General features: G+C 37.2%; 1 protein-coding gene across 2 annotated transcripts in view; it reads right to left on the bottom strand.

Moving 5' to 3' along the window:
* Positions 1–12,298, bottom strand: part of DSC2 (desmocollin 2) — a 30,039-nt gene extending 17,741 nt beyond the window's left edge. For both annotated transcript variants that reach the window (XM_006920008.3, XM_015595786.2), the window contains exons 1-5: positions 11,765–12,298; positions 4,043–4,127; positions 2,966–3,162; positions 1,982–2,101; positions 553–708 (exon numbers count right to left, since the gene is read on the bottom strand). In XM_006920008.3, the coding sequence (XP_006920070.1) occupies positions 553–708; positions 1,982–2,101; positions 2,966–3,162; positions 4,043–4,127; positions 11,765–11,833 (627 nt within the window). In that variant the 5' untranslated portion in view covers positions 11,834–12,298. The remainder of the gene's footprint in view (positions 1–552; positions 709–1,981; positions 2,102–2,965; positions 3,163–4,042; positions 4,128–11,764) is intronic.
* Positions 12,299–19,111: the final 6,813 nt, after the last annotated feature.

The raw sequence follows: 19,111 nt of genomic DNA, 5'->3' as shown, positions 1-19,111 counted from the left end.
AAATAAATTAAAATTGAGTTGAGCTAAATCGCTAGGTTCTGTTGAGAAATCAATACAAGATTAGGTTAAATTCTTACATTGTTCTCTCATTCCACCATGGGATGTTACCCAGATGACAAAAAGACTGAATAATTTTAGTTAAGTGCTGTCCATACTCCTTAATTGCTCACCACAAGTTAACTTTCTCTCACTGCAAAGCAACTGAGGCCTAATTTCTAACCTTCACTTAGCTCCTATGGTGTCTCTATCTGTATGTAAAGAGGTTCACAGATTTTTATCTTTTCTGCCAATTAAATAACTCTTTTTTAAAGTGATACTATTTTTTCCTTTTTTAAAAAAATTAAAACTATAATACCAAGAACTTTCTAATAGAATCTAAAGCTATTTATTCTATAAAATTATTTTTGCTTTAAGCCAAGTCTAAGCTATCAGATATAGACAGAGCATAGATGACAAACTCAAAAAACAGAAAAGGGTAAATGAACTGAGAACGAGAAACAAAATAGCCAAGCTTAATAATTACTAATATAATAGGTAAACTTTAGACTTTACCTCAAAAGAGTCATACTGCTCACGATCTACAGCTCGAGTACAGTACAGGTTTCCAGTATCTCTCTCTACATAAAATAAATTCATGGGTTCTCGGTCAACTCCAGGCCCTCTTATAGAATAGTATATAGTATAATTTTGTGCTGTATCAGATTGAACCTAGAAAGTAGATATTGTACACATGAGACATATTTTTATTTCAGCAAAACTTTCATCTATATGGTTATGTAATCACATTGCCATTTCATTGAAATAACTACCTGCCAGTTATTATATATGAATAAAAAATGAGAATAAGGAAGCCTAATAATTGAAAAATTTCAAGAACAATTGGCATGAGGAAAATAATGTAATAGCATCTTAGTTTTCCAGAATAACTAAAAGATATTTTAAAGGCTAAATGAACCTACATGGACTAAACAATTAAGACTTTTCCTATCTTGGAAAACAAAATATTCTAAGCATGAAAAATTATCCTTTTTTTTTTTTAAAAAAAAAAAAACCTGAATTTTTATTTTACATAATATTTGATATATTGCATTTAAAATATTCTGTCTGCAGGGCAAAAACTTGGACAATGCTTTCCTTAATTAGTTTTTGTTATTTGTCAGCATCTTCTTTATTATAGGACCTGAGTAAAGTGGGGGAAATGAATGAGAATAGAAATGGCATAATATCCTCGCAAGTATGATATTCTGGTACTTGATTCAAAAAGCAAATTTTCCAAGTTGCTTTCAACCTCTTAGTAAGATCTTGACTATGTATCAGGATGATTAATACAATTATTTACCAACAATATCTTTCTCAACTTTAATGTGCTATTCTCTCAGTTGCATTAAATTTTTTGGCAAGATATAAAGGAGAATTCTCTCTCACCATTTCAAGAACTGAGGGAAAAGAAACTCAACTCATAAATTGAATGGAAGTGACCATTGATAATGGAAGAAGGCAAGATTTGCTAGAGTTTCCATTAAAATAAAAAGAGAGAGAAAATGTGGATCCAGTATGATTTAAGCAGTGGACTTCGGGATAGTAATAAAAAGGCGTATATGTCTTTCCCCTTCATGGCATTTGTTTCCCTTTCATAAGCAATTTCATCCTATATTATGGAAGATGTTTTGGGGGCTTTTAGACTACACCCAGGCTGTGATATCCTTGTTGATACAAAACTTCATTAAGGAACCATGTGTTTCAGAGTGCTATATGGGTTTCACAGTTTTATAAATGACCTTTGTATGATTAAAACTGCAAATAAGTATATGCAGATATAGAGAGATATATTTATACCCATATATTGAAACATATGTGCACATCTTCATTCATTCGTATATTCATACGCCACTATTTTTTAAATAACTGCCTACTCATTGTCTAAATTTTTTTTTTTTAAAGGGAACTATAGACTTTGACCACGGAAGGAAATAAATTGTACCTGTTGAAGAAAAAGTGGAAAAGGACCCAAGGAATTCTCCATCATTGAACAAGGAATCGGAGCCCATCTTCTCTTGGCACGTCTTAGAACTTTTTCTTTAGAATGATTTTGCTTTGGTACCTCAATTTAGAAGACAGAAAAAAAGAATAAAGTCAAGAACTACTTTATTCTCAAACATCAGGACTATGATACATCTTTCTCCTCTCATGAGAATTAGCTGGCCAGGTGTAAGACCATGGTAGTGATTAAAAACCATACTAGACGTCAACACTGCAAAGTGGAAGAGAGATGAAATTGGAAGCTTAGAAGCAAAACTGAAAAAAAAACTTACTTTTGCCATATCGCCATGCAAAAACATGGAAGGAGAGATATGCCAAGAAAATAAGTAAAGTATATGCCATTCTAAGTTTAGTATAAGCATCTTCCACTCTCCACTAACTTGGAAGAGCCAGGGAACCAACAGAGAGATCTGTGTCAGACGAGGAGAGAAACATGTTGACCGCTCTCAATCTGCTGCAGAATAACGGCCAATGATTGAATAGAAGTCATTTTGATTTTGAGTGTCACAACATAATAAGCATGTGTGAGGTCCAAACCTCAACCTAAAACAGTCATCTACTTTCCACGACTACAAGTTATGCTGTCTAAGCATGAGGCCTCCAGAGATAGAGTTTCAAAACTTGTTTTTTAAAATTTGTTCTACAGTAAAGATCAAGAGATGCTCCTCTGTCTAATCTCAAGCTCTCATGCTGTAGCATATCCCAATTTCTCCTTTTATGTCCCAGATGAAAAGGAGTTACAATCCTTAATTAATCTATATTGTGCAATCATTTTCCATCTGAATACTGTGAAATTGTGCCATAGTTTTCATTCTCTTTCAAACTAAATTATCTTATATCCTTTCTGATTCCACATCTTTCCTAGCAATGTTAATGATACCTGAAGACAATACTTCATTATATTTCATTTTATAATTTGGTATACCTTTATTTGATGCTCTAAAAGGACAAGTATTTTCTTCTCTTCCAGGTTCTCAGTGTCGGAAAGTGTTATGGTAAAATTTCTCTTCTCTGAGGACAAAATAGCATTTGTTGTATAGACTGAACCATCTTCTAAAATTTGGAAATTGGGATCACTTGAATGAATTAGATTTGCAGATTTAAAGCACTCCTTCAGGTTAACTGTAAAAATTATACACAGCAATTATTTGTAAAGTAAAACATGCGATATATAGTTTTAACAGTAATCTATGCATTTGAGGGGAAGCCCAAAACTTTAAATTAACTATATTGACACAATTTTTTCATTTTTAAAAGAATATATGAAATTCTATGGTTAATTAAGTTCTGCTAAAGATATATATCACTTCTAATACCTACTTTACAATCATTTAAAGAACACATTTGTCTTGAAATAAAGGCATGTAAACCCCACCGTTTGAATATTTAAACCAACAAGAAAAAATTGTTCTTTTTTAACTGAAATTAGCTATCGAGTAACACATAAATACATTTGAAGTATGTTAAACAGAATTTAGAAGATTAAAATTGGCAGTTATTCAATTAAAATATTACCGAATTCTTACAACTATTATTAAATAGTAGTAATTCTGTGTTCTCATTAGTCTAATCTTTTCTTATACAGTTGAATCATGTAAAAAATTAATCCCTGAAAAAAACAATACGTGGTAATCAATGTCAATAAGATGCTAAAATGTTTTAGGATAAAAATCCAAAAACGATACCATTAAATTCAAGAAATACTTTCAACACTATTTCTCAATTTTATAGAAGCATGTTATAACATATACCATATCCTTTAACTAACTTAAATATTAATAATTTTTATTACTCATCCTAAACCTTTTTATCTACTTCATATAATCATGTTTTCCAACAAAAAAATAATTTTTTCCATTGGCATGATATCATACGCTTACAAATGATAATGTACTATATTAGTTTAAACTCTTAGAGTCAATACAGCTATCCTTCTAAAAGTTACACTAGTTTTACAAAATCCTACCAAATTAAGATTTAACGTATTTTATCACTTTCTTACCTCTACCAACAAATGTCTTAGCATCTAGTTTTGAGGGAATACGCAATGTCACTTTTTTGCAGGCATCACAGGCAAATGTTAAAATCTAAAAAATCAAATCAACATTATGCATAAAAAAAATCCTTTAATATATATATATAGTTCATATAAATTATAAATTTGTATAATTATAAATCAGTTTATATGATTAACTAAATAACAAAAAACATACACTGGAGTAAGAAATCAGAAAAAAAATTGTATCTAGGAGAAGAATAAAATAATAAACTAAGAGTCATGGCTCACTCCTTCACAAAGCATGTAAACCCAGAGAATTCCTTACCTTCTTGGGCTTTGCTTTCTATTCTGTAAAATAAAGTTAATAGTAATTTCACTAACTTGGTGGCTATATTGAAGAACTAATGACAACCTATGTAAGAGAGTGCTGAAACTATTAGGAAAGCAACACAGGTATGTAAATAGAAAAGAGAAACAAAAACAAATTTAATGAGCCAAACACTGTTTCAGTTAATTGTCAATTCCTAAATGAGCTATGGTACCAAATCAATAATATCCTAAATAAAACCCCAATGCTTCTAAAGAGTAGTATTAACTCATTGCCGTGGAGTGCTTTGGGGAGTATTTATGTATAACTCCACAGTAACAAGCACATAACTTTGAAACATGAACTTCTAAATGAGAGTTATGGTTATTTTAGAAAATATTTCACTTAAAAATTTTTAAAAGAGTTAGTGATTTATGTTGAACCAATTCCAATACAATATATATTTAAACACACTGAAACATAATTCTATTTTCTCTGAAACTTTACAATAGATGTTTATGAAAAAAGTCACAATTTTTTCTACAGTTTGACCAAATGCAAGATAAATAAAACTAGCATTTACACTGTTATTTATAAAATCTATAAACATAAATTAGAATCAGCAAAATTTGGATAAAAATTTTTACTTCCAAAACATATTAAAGAACTTTTAATTATCCAATTTAAATTACATGTGAAAGATAAGGTAAAGCAGAGATTATATTTCACTTGAAAATTGCAGATGGACACAATAAAGGGAGTATGTTTGAACTAGAAATTAAAAGATGAGAAGAATTATCACTGGTTACATAGTCAAGAAAGGATAGGAGTAGAGTCATACAACTGAGGATTCCAGTTCAAGGTGACTGAAAGCATACATTCACTTATTCGATCAACATTTATGAATTGCTTACTAGGTGTTAGGCAGTGTTCAAATGCTACAGCAGTGAACAAAGCAAAGTCCTTGACCTCATGGCAATGACATTATAATGAGACAAAAAACTAATACACAAATGTACAAAGGGTCGCTTGATACCAAGAGATAAATGTTCTGAGAAAAATAAAGCATGGAAGAAAGTGACAAAAGGAAGACTAGAAGCTTGAATAAAATGAGGAAGCAAGCCAGTTCCTCAATGGCAACAGTCTTCCAAGTGAGCTAAACCAGAACAAAAGCCCTGGAAGGGTACTTTACCTGGTGTTTTGGAAGAATAAAAAGGTCACGGTAGTAGTGCCCATTGAGGGATGAGTGATAGGAGATATTGAAGGGAGACAATCAGGGGCATATCATGTAGGGTCTAAAAGGCCATAGTAAAGAGTGTAGATTTTATTCAGAATGCAAAGAGAAACAACAGTGGGTTCAGGAGCATACATTGACATAGAATCATTCTGGTGGCTATTTGGACTATAGAGGAGCCAAAGTGGAAGCAAGGAGATGAATTTGGAAGCCATAGGAGGAATCTAAGAGAGTGAAGATGATAACTCGGACTAAGGTAAAAATGGTGAAGAAGGTAAGAAATGGCTGAATTAAGACATTACTTTGGATAACAGTGTCCTTAACATCCATTCATTCATGCATTCCACAAGCGTTTACTGAATCTCTACTATGTATCAGACACAAAGCAGTAAACATGATCTTCACAAAACACTCCATTCAAGGGTAAAGCATATTTGTAATTTCAGTAAAGTAAGATAAATGCTATGACAGGGAAGTACAGGGTAGTATGGGAGAGCAGGAGGAATTAGTTTCATGTAAGAGCCAGGTGACTCCAAGTTAGCCATGTCGAGACAAGGCAAAACTGATATGTTCCAAACACAGGAATGGCACATGTGAAGGGTCAGAGATGACATAGACCTGAACATGAAATGTAGAATAGATGATGCTAATAGCACATGAGGGACAGAAGTTCAAAATGGATTCAGAGAAGTAGATGTGGGACAGACTGTGAATGGCACTGGCAAAGTATATGGATCTTATTTCCTAAAGAGAACGAGAAACCAAAGATTTGTTTTAAGCAAAAAAATTACATAAGCAGATTTTGATTTGAATAAGGTAATTCTGACCAGTATGGAGAATGGATCTGGGAACAACTTTCATTTCCAATAATGGCAGCTAGGTCACTCAGACAAACCCCTACACCAAAACTGAAAATAATAGATACATTTCTTTTAACCACCCTAAAACATCTAGCAAGGAATTGCAAGGCAAAACCTGAGGATAAAGTTTGGACACAGAGTGGTAACCAGAAACGACTTCTGATCTGAAAAGATTTGACTCTGGTTTTTTGGACCTCATAGAAGAGAGTTGAAATCAAACCATGGGCCGGCCTAAGATCTAAAACAAGAGCCCACATTAACCCGGGACCCAAATGCAAAACCTTCAATGTAAAAGTGAGCTGGAAGTACTGGCCCTTACATAGATTTGAGATCTACATTCATACAAGTTGTTTGGTCTAGGAACCTCAAGCCATTAATTAGCTTAAAGAAGGTCTGGTATGTGATCGTCACCATGAATGCTGAAAGACATTTGACCGAATTCAATAATCATTCTTAGATTTTTAAAAAGCTCCCTCCCCCCCCCCAAAAAAATAGGAATCAATAAGTACTTCTGTTAAAGTAGGCAGATAGACAGATATGAACAGGAAAAAGAGAAACTCACAAGAGAACAGATGTCGTCACCATGAGCCCTGATAAGCCCTTAGAGCTCAAAAACCAATCCTGACCCAGAGACACATCTGCTCTTCCCCAAAACAGCACATGTGCGACCAAGCCCCTCTTGTCCTTAACCTAACCCTACCCTAATTATACAGCCATTATAAGAAATTAACATCGCGGTTAACGATGTATTCATCATGTACCTGATGTCATGACAGCTCTGAAAGGGCCAGAAACTGCAAGAACAGGGGTGTCTCTCAAGTTCCAAGAAAAGTCATTCCCTTTCCCCAGAAAAACCGCCCAAAATCGCAAATGTTCCACCCTAGTTAAATCAGTAGATAAAGTCTCTACCCCACGAGAGAAATGGCTCAGCTCCCTCTCGAGCTTGCCGGCACTCCCATCTGAGTGTACTTTTGCTTTCAATAAACTTGAGCTATTGCTTAACTGTCCGTGAATTCTTTCTCCTGACGTTCACGAGATCCTGGTCAACTGCCCAGTGACACTTCTTCAATATGGTTTTTATATTATATTATAATCACAACATCAGTGGGAAAGCACTAGTGGTAAACTCACAGGCTTTGTAAGGTCATTATTTGTAGTTAACATTACATTAAAGTGTATAAGGCAAGAGGAAAGCATTAGATAGCATATAAGTTGAAAAGGAAGAGGTAAAGAAAAATCTCTATTTGCATTTGATATGACTATTTACCTGGAAAACCCAAGCAAATCAACTAATAAATTACTGTAAAACAATGAGAATTACAGTAAAGGAGTAGCAATGACTATTAAAATACAGAAATCATTAGTCTTCATACACATAAATAAAACCAGTTAAGTAACATAATGGAAAAAATCATTTTCAAAAGCAATAAATAGTTAGAATTCCAAGGAGTAAACTTAACAAGAAACATATAAAATCTATTTAAGAAAAACATGAAAACATTTCTGAAGGACACAAAAGCAGACTTGCACAAAAAGAAAAATACACCATTATTTTGAAGGAAAATTCAACAACGTAAATATATTCTCATTTTATGATCTGATATAAATCCCACCAATGTTTTTTTCTGGAACTAAACAAGCTGATTTACAAGGTCATAAGGAAAAATAAATAAGAGTAGACAAGAAAATTATGAAAAAGAAAAGCAATGAAAGCATATTAGCCCTAGTACATATTAAAAGATCCTGTGAAGTCTCAATAATTAAAACAATGCAATATTGGCGTATGAAAAACTGAAAGATATTAGATTCATACAAATTGGAAAGGAAGAAGTAAAACTGTTTCTATTTGCATCTGATATAACTGTATGCTGTCCACAAAGGTTGTAACTTTTTGTTACACTCACCAACAACTTATAAGAGTTTCTATTGCTTTACATTCTTGCCTACACAGCATGTTGTTAAACTTTTGGATGTTTAACAAATAAGAAATGGCATTTCAATGTATTTTTAAATTAATTTTTCTTATTATGAATGATGTTGAGATATTTTTATCAGCCATTTTTGTTATTTTATGGGAAATTTTCATATCCGTGTTCATGTTAGACTTCTTGATTTATATTTAGACTTCTTGACTTCTTTACATAGAGCTCTTACATAAGAGCCTTTTAAACATGATCTGCAAATATTTTTTTCTACTTTATCAGTTACCTTTAACTTTGCTTATGATGTTTTGCTTGGTTTAGTTTAGTTTTTTGCAAAGGACAAGTGTTGCGTATGTGTTTTAATATAATTGATTTTCTCAATTTTAACAAATGACTTTTGAAATCTGAGCGCTAAATTGACTTCTTTGACTCGAAATTAAATAGAAATTTATCATGTTTTCTTCTATTATCTGCATGGTACTATATGTTATATTTAAATCTTTCATCTGTTTGGAATTTCCTGTGGCGTTCTGCATGAAGTATGGATTCAACTTTATGTTTTGCTAAATGGCTGCTTAGATCAAGTACTATAGTCTCATACTATATACCATATGTATATGATAATGGGAATTATTCAATTTATTTATTCACTTACACCTGGTTTCTTCTAAAAAGAAAGTTCTGTGTCTAAGTATATACAAAGCAATGCTATTTATGTATATGATATATAGTATGAGACTATATATGTGTGTGGGTGTGCGTGCGCATATATATACATATATACATGCACACATATATATAATACAGAATGATATAAATGTGTGTAAATATATGTGTGTATATATACATATCCTCAACAATGTGATATGCCAACAATCATAAAATAGCTTTCTGTCTAGTCATATACAACCTTTATGGAGGGGAAAGGGAATTCGTAACATCTACTACATATACTTTTATCTGGCAATCCCATTTCTGGTAATCTATTCTATTGATACACCTATGCATATATGAAATAACATATATGCAAGTTTATACATTGTGACATTATTTGTAATAGCTAAAAGTAATAGCAGAGGTAAGGGATAGAAGAAATTTGAGATATTCTTGCATGTAGATTTAATGGGACTTGATGATGGAATAGGGAAGGAGAACAGTGAGGAATTAAAAACAAACAGCTTCTAGAGTTTTTACTTAAGAAATGATGTGCATTGTAGTGTCATTTATTGAAATATAGGACACTAGAAGAAAAGCAATATTGTTTGAGAAGATAATAAATGCTATGTCACACATCACGCATGGTAAGTAGAGATACAGAGGCTTACTGTTCAATGAAGATATCTGAACCTGCAAAATAAATTTAGTTTATGGAGTCACCTGTATAATATTTTAGAGATAGGACCTAGAATAGAGAATACAATTGAGTGGTCGGGAATGTTCAAAGAAAAAAGGAGTGAATTTCAAGAATCATGGTGCAATCTACAAGGTGGAATTGTATAAGGAATGATTTGGATTTAGCAATTAAAATGCCTGATGACCATAGAAAGGGAAGCTTCATTAGGTGTTTAGACAGAAGCCAGAGTTAAAAGTGATGAAGATATGTATGAAGTGAGGCAATATTAGGAAATGGTGAAGGGTTTTGGGGTTGTATGGGAAGCAGGAAATGTCAAGGGTGTGCCCAGAAGTCATCCTTATTTAATAATACCTTTCACTCAAATAGTCTCTTCACATCTATCACATTTGAGGCTCACAACCACAATTGCCTGAGGCTGGCAGGGATCTGCAGAGATGCGCCCACCACACCAGCATCAGAACAACTTGAGAGTCTCACACCAAGCCTTCCAGCTTGAGTGGAGAAGGAGAGGTGCAACCAGAGCCCGGGCTCTTTTGTCTCCACCCCACTTCTGGTCTATCCTGCTTTGAAGCCAATGAAGGACACAGAATGGGAATTATTCAACTTATTTATTCACTTACACCTGGTTTCTTCTAAAAAGAAAGTCTGTGTCTAAGTATATACAAAGCAATGCTATTTATTGTTCCCACCACTTTTCCTTCAAAGAACAATTAACCAATGGAGTAAAAAGAGGTGGCAACTTTATTAAGAATGTAACCGAAATTCATTCGTCATCAACTATACATTTTGTGACTCATTTATTCCATTCTTGGTTTCCTCAACTGAAAATGTTAACTGCTGTGCGCCTGGCCTTTTCGGGTATTAATGTGTCCAGGGAATTTAGTTAAGGTTTTCAAGTCCATGGAGTTCCTTGGAAAAGACACTGTAATAATAACAACTACAATTTCGTTACGTAGAATTTTAAGGAATTCGGTGTAAAATGAGAGCAGTAAAGAAGGGGGAATTATCCGAATGTTTCAGTCCCCCAGTTCCACCACTCCCAGAAGTCTTCCCTCTGTCTGGCCGTTCATCCCCTAGTCCTTCAGGTTTAACTGGAGCCACAACGCCTGAGGGTCAACGTGAAAGGCCATCGCTGACTCGAGCACTCTCTCGCATCCGGTCTATTTAACTCCTTCTAGGGGACCGAGGAAGCCCGGTCTGTGGAAACTTTGATCGCAAACTCTCCCAATGGTTGCTCCCTTGCACTGGATCCTGTGTCTTCCAGTCACCCAATGAGATCCCAATCTTTTCTGCCTGGAAGGAAGGTTGTCCCGCCCCAAATAACGCCACCCGCTTCCGCTCCCAGCTCTGGGTGGGTAGGGTCTTTGCTATTGGTTATCGTGTTTTTTCAAGTGGGAAGGAAGCGGGAGGGCAAGGGCCAGAAGAATCCAAATGCCTCCAGGGGGAAGAGATGACAATGACCATTTTCTCCAAAATTAAAGAGAGGGTAATGCCGACGAAAATTGGGAATTATATAAAGGTTCACCTGCGGCCCGCCCATCTACGATGTTTAGGAGCAGAGGATCGAGACCACTGAGGCGCGACAGAGCAATCCCCCTTGAAGGAGCGTAGTCCTCTTTCACCCAAGGACTGCGCTTCGAGCAGCGTCCGCCGAGAAGCTCCGCTTTTCCGTGGCCTGAACAGGCAGCGAGGTAGAAGCGGACCGCACCTTTCTGGGGAGTGCAGGAGGTTCCAAGCAGCACTGCGCTTCCCGCTGGTACCCAGAGGCTAAGCTTTCGGATGGGCGTTTGCGCCTCATGCCTCCTCTACCTGCCTGTGCTGATTATATCTACCGGAGACACCCTATTCTTCGGGATCGTGGCGCCCAGGTCACCACCCTCTGTCTTCTCTCCCCGACCCGAACGACTCCGTTCTCTAGCCAGCGCGAGGCCCATTAACACCCATTTGGCCCGTCTCTCCCACCCACCCCTGCTCCCAAAGTGTCCCCTATTGTCCCCCAAGCAATCGGAGCCCCCTCCCGAGAGCCAGTGGCCGGGAGAGCCACTCACCGTGAGGGTCAGCAGGAGCTGCCAGCAGAGGGCTCCGCTCCAGCAACGTGTGGCTGGGGCCGCCGCCATAGGAGGACTCGCGACAGGTCGCCCGCCCAGGCACCCGGAGGCCGGAGTAGAAGGGCTCGGAGGGGCGAAGGGCCACGGCCCCGGCGCTGGCTGGGTTGGCTGCTCCGCAGAAGTGCGAGGCGGAGCAGGTGGAGCGCGGAGAGAGTCGCTCTTCTCGATTTCTCTGAAGCTTCTGCCTCTCACTCAAGGGGCTTTTCCTCTGGAGGAGGGTGGGGCTCCAGGCGCGTCCGAAAGACACCAATCTGCCCCTCCTTAGTATTTTCTTAAGTCTTCATTTCTTTAAGAGCGCAACAGGTGGAAACTCCCTCTCGTCGCCACCCTTTTGCCTGAGCTAGGTGTTTCTCACCAGCGGACGCCACCTATATGCCCCATCTGTCCCCCGCCCCGGTGTCCGCCTGGAGGATTTGCAGCTGGCCCTGCCCAGCAGAAACCCTGACTCTACAAAGACTCCCAGAGCGCGCGGGCCACGGGAAAGGGCGCGTGTCCGAGCGCGCTCCTGGCTTAGGCTCCGCCCCGAGCTCTGCCTTCTCGGACCGCAGCTTACCTTCCCCTGGGGTCAGCAACAGACCTGCAAAGACCGCCTGTCAGCTGGAGAGGTCTGATTTATGTCGCAGCTGCTTAAGGCTCACCTGTTAGAGGGTTGACTTCAGGGAAACTTTTACAAATTTTGCCGGAGTAAATTTACTGCAGACGTTCAAGTGCATTTCTGACGTGGTTTTCAAGTGAAGTTCTGACGGGACCTTTCGTTGAGGTCTTGGGTGTTGGGGTTTTTTTTTTTTAAAGAAATTTCATGGTCAATATAACAATGATACAAGAAAATTACCATATGTTAAAGACAATTATACATTAAAGACAATGATATAAGAAAATTATCATATGTTAAAGACAATTATAAAAATCCAGGCTACGAGAAAATATTTTATAGGTAAATATATTATATATAGTATATATATATATATATATATATCTTCAAGCTACAAGAAAATAACAAAATCAAGGGTGCATTACTACAGAAAATGTATTGCTTGAGGTCCTAGACATAGGCTAAATGTGGGCTTACCGATCTTCTCTAAGATCATACCTTGTCACAGTTAAAACCGACTACTGGCCTTCTTATAACTTATCTCTTAAATTGGACTTCTGGACATTTAGTGGAGATTTCTCTTTTCCTTTACTACCACCAAAACCAGAGTTTGTGGTGAGAGAAAAAAAAAATGGGATAAAGTTTACATTTCAATTGAAGTGTATTTAAATTGGATGAATTATTGCAGCACTTAAGCTATAAGATTAAAACATAAAAGCGGTACACTTTCAGCTCGTCAGAAAGCAATGACAGGGTATTCTGACTCATCCTTCTATACTTCTTTTCAATTACTGGCTTAAACCAAAAAACTCTGACCACAAAGGAAAAACTTGTCTGTTCCATTTCATTTGGTTTGTCTCCTCAAGGATGTTCGGAGAAACCTGTTTGCAAAGCCAACCATGGCACTCAGACCATTTCAGTTCTTAAAAACATGTACCATCCTAATACCATTAGACACAGAGCCAAAATTATTATCATACTGAGCATATACTTATATTCATAAGTAATGTCAAACAGTATATGTTTTACATTCTGCGTATTAGTCCCGTGCTCTATTTTATTAGTGAATGCCACACATAATGAGCTTTTCCTTGTCTTCATATCCATAAAATTTATCATTGAACTTTTGTTAATAGAATAAGGCTGGGTTGTCAGCCTGAGACTATAGTTGACAACCTCTGTTGCCATATTTTTTAACCCTCACATTTTTTCAGCAACGATTTCATGAATACATCTCATTCCTAAATGATGACATCATGACTAGCATGAAGCTTTCCTAAGGATAGAGAAGCAAGCTAATTTTTTCAAGTTCTAGAAATTTACTCAGGCTATCATCATAGTCTTTGACAAAGGATAGTCTACCCTTTAATCATTTATGCCTTAAGGGTGGCTCATGTTTTCCTCATTCCAAAAAAGGGTGGAAGAACATTTAGAAAAGAATTCATCATAGATATTTATTTCCATCTTTCACATTAGGTAACTGATTGAGGATATAAAAATGGTGATTTTTGTTGCTGTTGTTTCATCATGAAACTTTTAAACCAGCAGTCCCCAATCTTTTTGGCACCAGGCACCAGTGCTCCTATGAGAATCTAACTCCTGATGATCTGAAGTGGAGCTGAGGTGATGATGCTAGTGTTGGGGAGCTGCTGCAAATAGAGATGAAGTCTAGCTAGCCGGGTCCCTGCTCACCTCCCGCTGTGCGGCCTGGTTCCTAACAGGCCACTAACTAGTACCCATCAGCGGCAGGGGGTGGGATCCCTGCTTTAAACAAAGGAATGAAATATAATCTACTTACTCTAAACAAGTGGCCCAATTTATTTAATGTGTTGAGACTAGATGATCACTGATATGGATTCCTCTACAAGACAATTTTTAAAGAGGTAAAAATTTGAAGAGACAATGAAATGTGAGTAGAGAACTTTTTTTTTCCTAAGGAATATCTTTTGTCTGTGAAGATGATTCAGCTGACTTCAGCAAAGATTTTCCATTGTGTTCTTGTCAAGGGTACACTGGATCAAAAGTCAGGAGTAACTCTCTCTATTTCTTGGGTTGCTCAAGTAACCTCTCAGGCCTCAGCATTCCCATTTGTTAAGTAAGATAATAAAGTGATACTGGATGCTATCTGTGGTCACGTTCTCATTTAAAATTAAACTAGTTAGGCTTCTTGTGGTTGATATTTTGAGAAAATTGGCTGGAAATCGGTGTTCATTTCTGATAGAAAGTTAGAACCAGAACTGTCCTTAAAGAGAACAAACAGCAACAGAAGGCCTTGGGGGCACATTTATGCAGCCTAGCTTCACAATCTTCTAATTTCAGAAACTAAAGATAGTAATGGCAACAAAAAAAAACTCCTTCACTCACTGATGTGTACATAAAGACAACTCTCCCTGTATTTCATGATTCCCACCAGTCTTCCGACTACTGGGGAGGAGAGTCTATGTGGACATGTGATCTTTAAGGTGAATTTCTCTTCGAATGATGTATGACAAAGATCGGAACCCAAAAACAAAGGAAACAGAAACCTCAAGTAAAATAAACAAGATTAACGGAAATGGTCTAGTTATTTTACGGGTGAGAGTAGAGAGGAAAACATCTGATAACCACAATAAAATGAGCACAATTACTTACCTCTCAGAATTGTTGCCAGATTAAGTGATGTGATGCAGGAAAGATATGCAGAATAAAGTCTGGAATATTCTAACTGCTCCCTAAGTGTTACTCTGTATGGGTAACAAACCCTCTTTCCAGTCATATCTCTAAAACCATTCATATCCCACCCCAACCTCATCCCTATGACAGCATCCTAGTTCTGATCTTCCAGTACTGATCTTCCAGTACTTTTTCTCAGATCCTGTTCTAGGACTAAGTCCCAGCGTTAATTCACTTACCGCCTCTAAATCCTTCAACCCCTGTCCCCTCAAAACAACCCCCCAGGCCTTGTCTGACACAAATGGGTGAACTATACAACACTAAGATGAGATGTTACAGTTTATGCTAGTTGTGTACTTTATGAAAGCTTGGACTAATTTTTCAAGAAGAATCTTATTATAGTGGAAGAAAAATTTTTTTTAATTGTTGCCTTGTCCAATAAATAAAATATTTTTAAATGCTGTCCATATTTCTTTGAAATTCACTTTTCAAAGTTGACCTCAGTAAAACATAGCACACTAATCAAAATCAATTTCCAGTACTTTTCAAAATGTACTTTTGAAATACATAAGGGATAGAATGTACAATAAACTATAAATCAATTCTTAGTATATTACTTTTTACTTAATAGACCGTCAATAAAAACAAACCAATGAATGAATTCTTAGGCAATTATGTAGAACAGGATCCGAGATTGTTCACAATGGTCTGCCTTTAATAGATGCCATTAAAATATGTCCCCCAGGAGTTCTATAAGTGAATATGTCCTTAAAACTACAAAACATTCATTTCTTTGCTTTACGAATTAATTTGACAAGTAATTAATGAGCACCTATTATGTCTCAGGCTTTGGCCTCATCACTGGGAATGCTGTGGTGAACAAGATAGAAAGGGCACTTGCTCAAGGGAAGCACCTAAGGAAGTATTTAAAAAATGAGTAGGACAAGAATTCTCTAGCTGAGATTTACATCATGCTGACTCCTTAAAAGAAAAGAGATTAATCTCAAGTTAAGTGGAAAATCAAATATAAACAGCATTCTGCAAGGATGGAAAACTACCAATATAAAAATCATGTGTTAATATCTATTCATGGATTATAAAATGTTACCTGCTCCTTAAATGGACCTAGAGGGAAGAAATTCGTTGTTCTGTGAGATCATCTAGTCTCGAACGTACTTGCTTTTGGCTTCTTTGACAGCAACATCTCTTGTTTTCTTCTTCGCTTCCTAGCATTCTCTCTGGCTGGCTCTTTTGCTCTGGCTTCTAAACATGCCACACACAAACACATCTGTATTTTCTCAGACCTTTGCCCTTAGAAGGCTCCTTCTCCATAGGTGCTTTGTACATGCTCTTTCCTCTTCCTGAAACTTTCTTCCATCCCTCTGGCCTGTTTAACTTTCACCCATTCTAGGAACAACTGCTTCTTTTTTTAGAGCACTTGTCACAATTTCAATATTAAATTTGAGTAATTATTTTATTAAGATTTGTTTCTCACCAAAGACTGTCTTTTTTGGTCCACTTTTGTATCTTCAGCGCTATCCATCATGAATCCTGGCACATAGTCAGTAGATGCCTAATAAGTATTTGTTGAATGACTGAGCTAATGAACAAATGAATGAATGACTTCTGAGAACTTTGGGGACAAGTAATTCTTTACTTTTCATTTTCTATTTTTCGAATTTATTTATTTTAATTCGTTTTAAGTATACAATCTCGCCAATTGCTCCCTCCCTCCCCTGACCCTCCACCTAGCCAACGTATTAATGCAAACTGTATTCCCTATGTCGTGCTCCCCATCCTTGTGCCCTTCCATCAGCTATTAATTTGTGCTTCTTTAACCCTTCATCTCATTCTCCCAGCCCTGCAACCTCCCCTCTCCTCCGTCCGTCTCCAAATTGTCCACTATATTTGTGAGTCTGTTTTTGATCAGTTTGTTCTTTTTATTCCTTAGATTCTGCATATAAGTGAAATCATATAGTGTTTATTGTTCTCTGACTTAAATACCTTCTGGGTCCATCACAACAATATCTTTTCTCATCCCCTTCCTTTACATATGTAGGGGTCTTGTTTTCTTATCCTTTCAGCCACTCTATCTTTTGGTAAGAACACTTAATTCTTTTCCATTTAAGGTACTTATTGATAAGAATGTAGTTGTTACCATTCCTTATTACTGTTTTTGGTACATGTTTTTTCTTCTTAAAGAAGTCCCTCCAACATTTCCTGTAATACTGGCTTGGTGGCGATGAATTCCTTTAGTTTATTTTTGTCTGGGAAGCTCTTTATCTGTCCTTCAACTCTAAATGATAGCTTTGCTGGATAAAGTATCCTTGGTTGTAGATCTTTGGTCTTCATCATGTCAAATATTTTGTGCCAAGTCCTTTTATTCTGCAGTTTCTTTTGAGAAATCAGCCGCTAGTCCTCCAGACAGGACATTTGATCCTTTTTTTAATCCGCTTTGTTTATTCCATTTAATATACTTCTCATCTCAGATAATGTGTTCTTCATTTCAGACTGGTTCTCTTTTATAATTTCCATTTCCATTTTTATGTTTTTATCTCTTTGTTGAAGTTCTCACTGAATTTATCTACCCTTCCCAAAGGTTCATTGAGCATCTTTATAACTAGATATCTAGATCTCTGTTCTGTTCTCTCATACTATTTCTGCTTCTTTGTCTTCTCATTTTGGCTGCTTTTCTGAGTCTGTTTCTATGTACTAAGCAAAGCTCTTAAGTCTTCTGGTATTATTAGTGTGGATTTGTAAAGTAGGTGTCCAGTAGCACAGTCCTGAGACGGGTTCAGCTGCAGTCCAAATTTAGCCCAAGCCTCTACCCCTCTGGGGCCACCTGTTAAGATTCAGCAAGCAATCCACAGATGCTGTGCTTACAGTTGCCTCAAAAGGCCACACCAGAAACCGAGGTCAGCTGCCTCCAGTGTGAATCTAGACACTGCTCAGCAAAGAGCACCTGACTCATTGAGGATATACTTGGATATGGCCTGGGTGGGGCCACAAGTTGGGGGAGGTGGGATTTCAGGGAATCCTCTAGGCTGAGGGATCTTTGTTATCCAGCTTGATGACGTCACAGCTATGGCCGCACTGTGTCTGCGCACTGGGAGTGGGGAGGGCCCAACAGGAAACAATGGCTACTGCTGGCACTTCTGTATAGAGTGAATATCACCTCGGCCCTCACTCCAACAATGTCTCCCTGCAAGTCCCTGGTGACCTTTGCACACAGCCAAATGGGCACTGGTGCTCAGAGTGAGCAGGTCCACTGAGAAAACCTTCTCGTGAATATGGCCCCTTTAAGAGTCTTCTGCCACTGCTGCTGCCACAGCCTCTGTCTTACTCAGCCGCAGGAGACCAGGCAGCCCCACATCCTCACCCCGTCCTACCTTGTGCTGTTGTGGGTGCGCCCACATCCTCACCCTGTCCTACCTTCTGCTGTTGTGGGTGTTTTCTTGGATTTCTCCTTAGCTGTATAGCTCATTTATCTAGATCCCAGGCAATTTTTCCTTGATGCCTCTCTTTGTTTCCATCACAACTTTGATTTGGTCGCCAGAAGGATGAATGGAGCCTCTATGATCTACACCATTTTTTCTCCTCTTTTTCTATTGTTAATGTTATTGTAATAACTATTAAAATGATATCTTGAGTCAAATTTGCTGGGGGGCTGTTCCTAACCTAATCTCAAACATGACGGGCATGTATTAGTATATTTGTTGAAATGTGAGATGGGCCTACCAAGAACTTCTAGTGTAATTTTGGCACAAGAACAGACAAATAGGCTAATGGATTTTAACTTAGAATTCAGGGAGAGACCAGTGCATAAATGGGAACTTAATATCTGATAAAACTGTTGGCAGCATACACCACTGAGAAAAGAAAAAATTATCTAGTGGTGACATTGGGAAAACTAACTCATAGTTAGAGAAAAATAAAACTGTCCCCCTACTTAGTGCTCCATACAAAGTGGCCTCCAGATGGGTTAAACTTTCCTGTGATGATGAAGACATAAAGTTAATGGAAACAATATAGAACAACATCTA

Source organism: Pteropus alecto, unplaced genomic scaffold, assembly GCF_000325575.1.
Source record: "Pteropus alecto unplaced genomic scaffold, ASM32557v1 scaffold146, whole genome shotgun sequence".
Lineage (NCBI taxonomy): Eukaryota > Metazoa > Chordata > Mammalia > Chiroptera > Pteropodidae > Pteropus > Pteropus alecto.
This window is presented reverse-complemented; position numbering and strand designations above follow the sequence as displayed.